This window comes from Oncorhynchus mykiss, chromosome 10 (genome assembly GCF_057628025.1).
Source record: "Oncorhynchus mykiss isolate SJ-2025 chromosome 10, ASM5762802v1, whole genome shotgun sequence".
Lineage (NCBI taxonomy): Eukaryota > Metazoa > Chordata > Actinopteri > Salmoniformes > Salmonidae > Oncorhynchus > Oncorhynchus mykiss.
In genome coordinates, this window is record NC_143031.1 from 59,855,673 (window position 1) to 59,867,692 (window position 12,020).

The window sequence follows — 12,020 nt, forward strand, 5'->3', positions numbered from 1 at the left end:
CCACTTACCTGGAAAGGAACAAGTACATTGATATATCTGTACAGAAAGCAGGCATTCCTGCTTTCTCTGGTTGCCTGGAACATACCAGTATGATTTGGCACCAGCTCCAAACAGCTAAGAAGGACAAGAGAGACCTCTATGTCATCTTCCTCGACCTGGCCAATGCATTTTGGCTCAGTTCCCCATGAACTCTTCTGGGAATCCTTCAACCACTAGGCTACCCTGCCGCCCCTGCGACAGACATCAGTCAATTCCGACCAATCTCCCTTCTCAACGTCGAAGGGAAGATATTTTTCAGTTTAATAGCACAGAGGTTATCCACTTACCTGGAAAGGAACAAGTACATTGATATATCTGTACAGAAAGCAGGCATTCCTGCTTTCTCTGGTTGCCTGGAACATACCAGTATGATTTGGCACCAGCTCCAAACAGCTAAGAAGGACAAGAGAGACCTCTATGTCATCTTCCTCGACCTGGCCAATGCCTTTTGGCTCAGTTCCCCATGAACTCTTCTGGGAATCCTTCAACATTTTCCACGTACCAGAACCCATCACTACACTGGTAAAGGCCTAATTCCAAGACCTGCAATTGTGTTTCACAACACCTGACTTCACAACAACATGGCAGCGCTTGGAAGTAGGCATAATGGCAGGCTGTACAATTTCACCGCTGGCCTTCACTATGGCCATGGAAGTCATCATCAGGGCATCGAGATGGGTGGTCGGCGGTGAGAGAACTAAGGAAGGGCTCCGTCTCCCACCTATCCGAGCCTACATGGATGACATGACTACACTGACCACCACTGCAACATGCACCAGGCGGCTACTTGCAAAACTGCAGGATTACATCAAGTGGGCCCAGATGAAAATCAAGCCAAGCAAATCTCGAAGCATCTCCATAGTCAAGGGACAGCTTAAAGATGTGAGGTTCTGCATTGGAGATGATCCGATACCAACAGTGTCTGAGCAACCCGTCAAGAGCCTGGGTAGATGGTACAACGAAAGCCTCCGGGATAAAGATCAAGTGCAGCAAGTAAGGCAGGACATCGCCGACGGTCTTGAGAACATCAACAAGACCCTGCCTGGGAAGCTCAAGGTTTGGTGCCTACAGTTTGGACTTCTCCCTCGGGTAATGTGGCCACTCACCGTCTGTGAGGTCCCAATAACAACAGTAGAGAAGATGGAGCAAACATTACCTCATACGTGAAGAAATGGCTAGGTGTCCCACGATGCCTGAGTAACATCGGCCTCTATGGCAAAGGGGTCCTTGAACTACCTCTTACAAGTCTAACGTAGGAGTACAAGTGCTCTAAAGTAAGACTTCAGATGACATTGAATGACTCCAAAGACCAGACCATTAGCAAGGCTGCACCTCCCCTACAAACTGGACGGAAATTGACATAATCCAAGGCTGTGCAGCAAGCAACATCAGCCCTGAGACACCAAGACATGGTGGGGAATATCCAGCATGGAAGACGAGGCTTTGGCCTGGCAGCAAGCAAACCAACGTTCCATAAGGCAACAACATCTGAACGCAAGAAGCTGGTGGTCGAGGAGGTGCGCAGACAGGAGGAGACTGCAAGAAGTGCAAAGGCTGTCTCTCTTGCTAAACAAGGGCAATGGACGCGGTGGGAAGGCCTGGAGAGGAGAAAGATCAACTGGAGTGAGCTTTGGCAAATGGAGGCAAGCAATATCAGCTTCATCATAAGAGCTGTTTATGATGTGCTTCCATCACAAAAAAACCTACATCAATGGTATGGCGAGGACCCGACCTGCCCCCTCTGCCCAGCTCCAGCGACTCTCAGGCATATAATGACAGGTTGCAAGACCAGCCTCTCACAAGGCCGCTACACCTGGAGGCACAATCAGGTCCTCAAGAGCCTGGATACAGCACTTGAGACCAAGAGGAGTGCAACCAATTCATTACCTCCAAAAACAAGCAATCCCGTCAAAACAACAACATTCATCCGGGAGGGATAGAAAAGGCCCAAGCATCCTCCTACGAAGCCAGAAACTGGACACCAAGCCATGGCCGGGACTGGAAGATGCTTGTCGAAATTGGCCAGCAACTAATTTTTCCACCTGAGATTGCTTCTACCAACCTTCTACCAACCAATGGTCAGGTTGCTGAATCCACCATCAGGTTGCTGAAAGAACTTGGAATCCATGGACAGGCTCTGCGGCAGACCGTCAGAGCAGTTTCTCAAGCAGCTGAAAGAGGCAGCCAGTGGATCTGGATCAAACGGAAGGACCCTTGCTGGGCTATAACTTCATGACCCCCACCCCCACCTGAGAACCTAATTCAGATCCCTCCAACTTGAGGAGGGCATATGAGGTATGCGGTCAGCTGTAGGGCTGGCTCAGGGAAGAGGACACCCCTGCCTTGCATAGTCCCGTAGGAAATCTTAATTGGGCATGGGTCACAAAGCTAAGGCTTGATCACCCTTTAGCTGGCCACCTTTGATGAGGGTGTTTAGTGATTAAAGGCCGAAACACCCACTGATTCGAAGGCACACTACTGAGGATGTGTCCCAAAATGGACATCTTAACCCAGTCTAAGAAATAAACCTCCCATGCCACTCTGTCAACATCACGGCAATTCTCATGTGAGTGCATACCATCTATTGGCACAATGTTCAGTTTTTAACATCTCGTCCCGTGTTTTATGATTCTGAGGTGCATGCTCTATTGTCATAAGCAATTGTCGAACCCCTTACGCAATTTAGCGTCAGTAAGAAGTATTTTCACAACTACTCCCCTCTTACCCCCATTCAACGAAAGAGTATAAACTAATATCATACTGTGCTATCAATAACTGGCAATAAAAGTGATATTTTATACTCTATACAACTATTTGTCTAACTGAGTAAAGAAAAGATCAGTCTACATTATTTGTTGACATCAGTAGTGTCAGACCTTAAGTGTGTGCACACAACACTGGTGGTGTTTTCTCTACGGGTTCTATCTAATCTAACTCAACAGTACACCCCTTGTAGTTGCTCGTAGTTCTTTGCAGAGGCCTACTGTGCACTTGGAGGTGGAATTGTAGACACTTGAATGCTGAATCATTCTTTTAAAGCTTAATATCTAAAGATATAAGAACTCGTTGTTTGTTATCTACGCATAATCCCTTCACCCCTACCTACATGTACAAATGACCTCAACTAACCTGTGCCCCCGCACATTGACTCGGCACCGGCACCCCCTGTATATAGCCTTGTGATTGTTATTTTATTGTATTTTTTAAAATGATTTTTTACCTAAGTTTATTTGATAATTTTTTTCTTAACTCTTTCTTGAACTGTGTATGTATTCTAATACAACCCTAGTAATCTGACCGATCCTCTCAGTACATGAGCTCTTTTGAATGACACCCATGTGTTGCCCTGAAGTCACAAAGTGCACATTCCCCAACAAACCTCCCACTGAGTGACAGAAAGACCAGGTTAGGTAGGGGACAGAAAGGGACAGAGAGGACCCAAAAACAAAAGCAGTCACTCCTCACAGGTGGCAGTCAATAGACACTTGAGTCCAAAATTAGATTCCTTTTCATTTACCTGCACATTCTTGTCAAATGCCTCAACACCTAAACAGCAATAAAAACGAATGAAAGGTAAGCATAAATACCATATTTATGCTTACTTTTTCATGTATACTGTACATGGAGATGTATTGGTCATGAAAATGTGGTTAAAAGTCATGGAGAAGTCATATAAAAGTAATGAAATTCCATCTCTCAAAATGTGTATGAATCCTGATCTATATACGGTCTTAGCTTATATTTTCAGAGACAGTGATGCTTCTGCACCCAGAGGTGGAGACCTTGAGGGAGTCTTGCTGCCAGAGTGACACATTTTCAACCCCACCAGAAATGCTTGTCTCTGAAAAATATTAAGAGTTAATTTCTTAGACTGTTCTAATTCATTCTTTACAATCTTGTTTTATACATCGTATTTGTAAAATACAGAATTTCAATTGCTTTTATTGGTTTAAATGTAACTTATTTATTTTGTTACAGTTACCACAGAACAAGTAGTTCACCAAAAAGTACCAGTCAAAACAGCTGTGGTGAAGCTAAGAATACATGATAAACACATGCAGTGACTTCCGAAGGTATTCAGATCCCTTGACCCTTTCCACATTTTGTTACGCTGAAAAGTTCTAGAATTTATTTAAAAAATATACTCAACAGCAATCTACACACAATACCACATCATGACGAAGCAAAAACAAGTTTTTAGACATTTTTGCAAACGTATTCAATATAAAAAACAGAAATGCCTTATTTACAAAAGTATTCAGACCCTTTGCTATGAGATCCGAATTTGAGTTCAGATGCATCCTGTTTCCATTGATCACCCTTGAGATGTTTCTACAACTTGGAGTCCACCTGTAGAAAATTAAATTGATTGGCATGATTTGGAAAGGCACACACCTGTCTGTATAAGGTCCCACAGTTGACAGTCCATGTCAGAGCAAAAACCAAGCCATGAGGTCGCAGAAATTGTCCTTAGAGCTCCGAGACACGATTGTGTCAAAGCACAGATCTGGGGAAGGGTACGAAAACATTTCTGCAGCATTGAAGATCCGCAAAAACACAGTGGCCTCCATCTTTCTTAATTGGAAGAAGTTTGGAACCCCCGAGATTTCCTAAAGCTGGCCACCCGGCCAAACTGAGCAATCGGGGGAGAAGGGCCTTGGTCAGAGAGGTGACCAAGAAACCAATGGTCACTCTGACAGAGCTCTAGTGTTCCTCTGTGCAGATGGGAGAACCTACCAAAAGGACAACCATCTCTGCAGCACTCCACCAATCAGGCCTTTAAGGTAGATGGGCCAGACGGAAGCCACTAAACGCACATGACAACTCAGTTGGAGTTTGCCAAAAGGCACCTAAAGGACTCTCAGACCATGAGACACACAAGTCTCTGGTCTGATGTTGATTATGACGTTAGCTAATACGGTGACAAAAATTATTTTTGGTCTGGTCACAGACAGCTGATATGTTGTCCTCTGAAGTCCACAAGGGAAAAGCTGAGAGGAGGAGAGCAAGTAGATGCGAGACTTATACAAAATGATCATTATGTTTTTATGTGGCTGCTATGAAAGTGAACTGTGTTTGTTAGTGATCAGGTGTGTTTTCATTCCGCCGATTATGTGGGAAAAGGTTTCTTAAATGGAAGCAAACGGAACGAAATGGGGATAAACATTCCTGAATTTGTCGAATAGAAACTCTCGTTTGCAACGGTTGGACTAATGATTATACCCTAGATCAGCTATATATGCAGGCAAGAGTGTGCAAGGCGGTATTGAATGTGTCACTGTCTGTCACCTTGATTTCTATAATTTTTCTCTTGACCTGTGCAGCTACGTTGTAAACTTGTATTTATAGTCTAGGTTGTAGCAACCTCATAATGGGTATAGGAAAATTTGAGTATCATGTAGTAGCCTAAACCTAACAATGTTACATTGAGCTAGGTGAATGGAATATGAATGACAGTCAACCAATATGTTGTAATAGAAATAAGCCCCTCATTTTAAATGTCACCGACCGCCACTGGTTGAACATTGTTTTGCAGTATACATTCTGATATCAGGAAGTACACATGGGAGGGCTGGTTTCTCAACAACCAAGATGTGACAAACACACTTGTGCCTCAGGGTGACCACACCCTCCATCTCTCTCTCTCTCTCTCACACTCTCTCTCGCGCTCTCTCTCTTTCTCTCTCTCTGTAATTCAATATCCTTTAATCGCATGAATGACAAGGTCAACGTTGCCAAAGCAAAGTGACACACATAAACATTATGAAAACAACAGTGACAACAGTAAGAATAGTGCATTTAATACCAAATAAATTCTATAATATAATACTGAAAAAAAGGAAAACAAATCTGTTGCATATATATATATATATATATATATATATACACACACAGTACCAGTGTGACAAAAGTGGGCCAAGCTGTCATCAAGGCAAATGGATACTTCAAAGAATGTAAAATCTAAAATATATTCAGACTTGTTTTTATAACACTTTTTTTTTGTTACTACATGATTCCAAATATGCTATTTCATAGTTTTGATGTCTTCACTATTAATTTACATTGTAGAAAATAGTAAAAATAAAGAAAACCCCTTGAATGAGTAGGTGTGTCCAAACTTATGACTGGTACTGTGTGTTGTCTATTACTTATAATAAATGGATTAAATAGCACATAGAGACGTAATAAAATACTCTCAATAGTTGATTGTCTCTCATTTTCTGTAAAGTGACAGAACTAACAATACCAGTTGAGCAATATAACAATAACCACAGTAACCAGAATAACCACCACTTCGTGCCAGGAAGTTACTACTGTCTTGATTTCTTTGAATAAGACAAACATTTTACCTGCAGAAGCTGTGGAAAAGACTGCCATTACAGTTTGGAATTTACATATAACCTTTGTATGATTCGTGTGATTAAATGTACACAATGTGTATAGTCTTTCAGACATGCCACATATAGGAATCAGTGGACGTGTCAGTTAAATGTCAAAAATCGGACGTATTTAAAATACATCTGTTACATATATGACATGCAGTCAGGTCCATCATTATTGCCACAGAGGAGTTCATCTATTAAATAACATTGTGATCAGATGTGAAAGTATGATACAGTGGAATTGTGAACTGTTGATTTTGGCACCTGCCTGGTCAAACCTGGTCAAGAACTACAGGAAACGCATGATCTGTAGGTTTCTGTAGCAAATATTAAGTTCTGCTTTTCTGATGTATCAAATACTTATGTCATGCAATACAATGCAAATTAATTAATTAAAAATCATACAATGTGATTTTCTGAATTTTTGTTTTAGATTCTGTCTCTCACAGTTGAAGTGTACCTATGATAGAAATTACAGACCTCTACACGCTTTGTAAGTAGGGAAACCTGCAAAATCGGCAGTGTATCAAATACTTGTTCTCCCCAATGTATATAAAACGTTTTTTCCCAGCACCAGTTTCTAAAGTTTGGAACTTGCATATAATCTTTGTTTGCTTCATGTGATGAAATGCTCACAAAGTCTATAGTCTTTTAGCAAACAATACAAACTAGTATTGAGGATAAAAACAATACAGATTAGTGAATTTATTCAGATGAATACAACATTTATACAAGGAGAAGACCATATACAGTTGAAGTCTGAAGTTTACATACTCTTAGGTTGGAGTCATTAAAACTAATTTTTTTGTTTGCGTCATGTGATTAAATGCTCACAATGTCTATAGTCTTTTAGCAAACAAAACTATTTAATATTGAGCATGAAAACATTACAGATTAGTGAATTTATTCAGATGAATACAACATTTATACAAGGAGAAGACCATATACAGTTGAAGTCTGAAGTTTACATACTCTTAGGTTGGAGTCATTAAAACTAATTTTTCAACCATTCCACAAATTTCTTGTTAAACAAACTATGGTTTTGGCATGTCGGTTAGGACATCTACTTTGTGCATGAGAAGTAATTTTTCCAACAATTGTTTACAATCAGATTATTTCGCTTATAACTCATTGTATCATTGTATCACTTTAAAACAGTTTGGAAAATTCCAGAAAATTATGTCATGGCTTTAGAAGCTTCTGATAGGCAAATTGACATAATTTGAGTCATTTGGAGGTGTACCTGTATTTCAAGGCCTACCTTCAAACTCAGTGCCTCTTTGCTTGACATCATAGGAAAACCAGTAGATGGTATAGAGTACAGTATATACATATGAGATGAGTAATGTAGGGTATGTAAACATTATATGAAGTGGCATTGTTTAAAGTGGCTAGTGATACATTTTTTAAATGAATTTTTATATTATTAAAGTGGCTGGAGTTGAGTCAGGATGTTGGCAGCAGCCACTCAGTGTTAGTGGTGGGTGTTTAACAGTCCGATGGCCTTGAGATAGAAGCTGTTTTTCAGTCTCTCGTCCCTGCTTTGATGCAGCCTCCTGAGGTTGAAGAGGCACTGCTGCACCTTCTTCCCAACGCTGTCTGTGTGGGTGGACCAATTCAGTTTGTCTGTGATGTGTATGCCGAGGAACTTAAAACTTACTACCCTCTCCACTACTGTCCTGTCAATGTGGATAGGGGAGGTGCTCCCTCTGCTGTTTCCTGAAGTCCACGATCATCTCCTTTGTTTTGTTGACGTTGAGTGTGAGGTTATTTTCCTGACACCACACTGAGGGCCCTCACCTCCTCCCTGTAGGCCGTCTCATTGTTATTGGTAATCAAGCCTACCACTTTAGTGTCGTCTGCAAACTTGATGATTGACTTGGAGGCGTGCATGGCCACGCAGTCGTGGGTGAACAGGGAGTACAAGAGAGGGCTCAGAACGTACCCTTGTGAGGCCTCAGTGCTGAGGATTAGCGGGGTGGAGATGTTGTTACCTACCGTCACCACCTGGGGGCGGCCCGTTAGGAAGTCCAGTACCCAGTTGCACAAGGCGGGGTCGAGACCTAGGGTCTCGAGCTTGATGACGAGTTTTGAGGGTACTATGGTGTTCAATGCTGAGCTGTAGTCGATGAACAGCATTCTCACATAGGTATTCCTCTTGTCGAGATGGGTTAGGGCAGTGTGCAGTGTGGTTGCAATTGAGTCGTCTGTGGACCTATTGGGGTGATAAGCAAATTGGAGTGGGTCTAGGGTGTCAGGTAGGGTGGAGGTGATATGATCCTTGACAAGTCTCTCAAAGCACTTCATGATGACGGAAGTGAGTGCTACGGGACGGTAGTCGTTTAGCTCAGTTACCTTAGCTTTCTTGGGAACAGGAACAATGGTGGCCCTCTTGAAGCATGTGGGAACAGCAGACTGGGATAAGGATTGATTGAATATGTCCGTAAACACAACAGCCAGCTGGCCTGCGCATGCTCTGAGGACGCGGCTGGGGATGCTGTCTGGGCCTGCAGCCTTGCGAAGGTTAACACGTTTAAATGTTTTACTCTCATCGGCTGCAGTGAAGGAGAGTCCGCAGGTTTTGGTAGCGGGCCGTGTCAGTGGCACTGTATTGTCCTCAAAGCGAGCAAAGAAGTTGTTTAGTCTGTCTCGGAGCAAGGCATCCTGGTCGCGACGGGGCTGGTTTTCTTATTGTAATCTGTGTCTGGTTCATTCTTGTGAGCAATTTACAAACGACTCAAGGTACCACGTTCATCTGTACAAACAATAGTAAACAAGTATAAACAAGCAAGCAGTCATCATACCACTCAAGAAGGAGAAGCCTTCTGTCTCATAGAGATTAACTTACTTTGGTGCGAAAAGATCAAATCAATATCCACAGGAAAACGAGTCCAATATCGACATAACCTGAAAGGCCACTCAGCAAGGAAGAAGCCACTGTTCCAAAACCTCCATAAAAAAGCCAGACTACGGTTTGCAACTGCACATGGGGACAAAGATTGTACTTTCTGGAGAAATGTCCTCTGGTCTGATGAAACAAAAATAGAACTGTTTGGCCATAATGACCATCGTTATGTTTGGAGGATTGAAGGGGGAGGCTTGAAAGCGTGGGGTGGCAGCATCTTTGCTGCAGGAGGAATTGGTGCACTTCACAAAATAGATGGCATCATGAGACAGGAAAATTATGTGGATATATTGAAGCAACATCTCAAGACATCAGCCGGGAAGTTAAAGCTTGGTCGTAAATGGGTCTTCCAAAGTTGTGGCAAAATGGTTTAAGGACAACAAAGTCAAGGTATTGAAGTGGCCATCACAAAGCCTTGATCTCAATCCTATATAAAATTTGTGGACAGAAGTGAAAAAGCATCTGCGAGCCAAGACGCCTACGAACTTGATTCAGTTACACCAGCTCTGTCAGGAGGAATGGGCCAAAATTCACACAACTTATTGTGGGAAGCTTGTAGAAGGCTACCCAAAACCTTTGACGCAAGTTAAACAATTTGGTAAAATACTAATTGAGTGTATGTAAACTTCTGATCCACTGGGAATGTGACGAAAGAAATACAAGCTGAAATTAATTATTCTCTCTGCTATTATCTTGACATTTCACATTCTTAAAATAAAGTAGTGATCCTTACTGATCTAAAACAGGGGATTTTAACTAGGATTAAATGTCAGGAATTGTGAAAAACTGAGTTTAAATGTAGTTGGCTAAGGTGTACGTAAACTTCCGACTTCAAATGTATGTTGTAGATTGGAAATGGCTGTGTTCCAATATCTGCAACTGCATTCTTAGAATGCATGTCAAAGACAGACATAGAGAGCCTCCTGTTCTTCTTTATGAATGTTTTGCAACATTTGTCCTCATCTGAAAATACCCCAGTGGTCTTTTCCTTTAGTTGCAATGCTTTGAAAGTTGCAGATAGAAACATGATGCATATGATTGACTTTATTTCCTAGTCAAACCAAGATAATCATGTTTCTAGACACAGCATATTGGAAGACATGTTTAACTGTGCTTCTACTTTCATGCGGTACTATTCGAAACTGCTTGATGTTGTATTAAAGTGCACAGTGTAATGATCTGATAGGATTGAGGAATTAAAATCAGGATGGGGCAGATTATTAATTAGATGCTTTCGTGAGAAACACAAATGTAGAACAGAGACACTGTCAGCCAACAATTAGTGAAACCACAAATAGGTACCTACCGCCCAGTTTACCTTGAGAGGAATGCGGATAGACATACCAGATCACTTTTAAATTATTCAGAACTTCTTAAAACATTCAGCTTTGACTATAAAGTTTTATTATACTTTTAAACTGAACATTTGAATGTGGGTTTTAAGAAATTATGCTTCTGTTTCCTGTTTGACTGTCAGTTAGGTCAACGTACTTTCCAACATGTTATTATTGGAAAACATCAAAATGCTGACATCTCTGCATTTTACCTTTTTGTAACATATAAACTGGCATATTGGTCAATAGTTCTATTTCAAGTAAGGGGTTTCCTCTAGAGTTGTACATCACATCAGTGAATGTGTCAGTTACATGTCAAATATCGGAAGTATTTGAAATATGTCAGTTACATACAGTATGACATGCAGTCAGGTCCATAATTACTGGCACCATTGATAAGGATGAGCAAAACATGATTGTTTAAAACATACATGTATAATACACATACTGAACTATACTGCATGCTCAAAAAATAAGGTAATATCAGTTGTTGCATACAAGGACAGCCACGAAGGATTTAATCTATTAAATAATATTGTGATCAGATATAAATGTATCATACAGTGGAATTGTATAGTGTTGATTTTGTATTTGATACACTGCCGATTTTGCAGGTTTTCCTACTTACAAAGCATGTAGAGGTCTGTAATTTTTATCATAGGTACACTTCAACTGTGAGAGACGGAATCTAAAACAAAAAAAAACAGAAAATCACATTGTATGATTTTTAAGTAATTAATTTGCATTTTATTGCATGACATAAGTATTTGATCACCTACCAACCAGTAAGAATTCCGGCTCTCACAGACCTGTTTTCTTTAAGAAGCCCTCCTGTTCTCCACCTGTATTAACTGCACCTGTTTGAACTTGATACATGTATAAAAGACACCTGTCCACACACTCAATCAAACAGACTCCAACCTTTCCACAATGGCCAAGACCAGAGTGGGTGTAAGGACATCAGGGATAAAATTGTAGACCTGCACAAGGCTGGGATGGGCAACAGGACAATAGGCAAGCAGCTTGGTGAGAAGGCAACAACTGTTGGCGCAATTATTAGAAAATGGAAGAAGTTCAATAGGACGGTCAGTCACCCTCGGTCTGGGTGTCCATGCAAGATCTCACCTCGTGGGGCATCAATGATCATGAGGAAGGTGAGGGAACAGCCCAGAACTACATGGCAGGACCTGGTCAATGACCTGAAGAGAGCTGGGACCACAGTCTCAAAGAAAACCATTAGTAACACACTACGCCGTCATGGATTAAAATCCTGCAGCGCACGTAAGGTCCCCCTAGTCAAACCAGCGCATGTCCAGGCCAGTCTGAAGTTTGCCAATGACCATCTGGATGATCCAGAGG

The 12,020-nt window shown here is 41.5% G+C and overlaps 1 protein-coding gene across 1 annotated transcript in view; it reads left to right on the forward strand.

The window, feature by feature from the left end:
• Positions 1 to 645: 645 nt before the first annotated feature.
• The window catches only part of LOC149980102 (uncharacterized), a 60,633-nt gene continuing 49,258 nt past the window's right edge, over positions 646 to 12,020 (forward strand). Inside the window, exon 1 of the mRNA XM_090188539.1 lies at positions 646 to 1,095. Within this exon, the coding sequence (XP_090044665.1) occupies positions 646 to 1,095 (450 nt within the window). The remainder of the gene's footprint in view (positions 1,096 to 12,020) is intronic.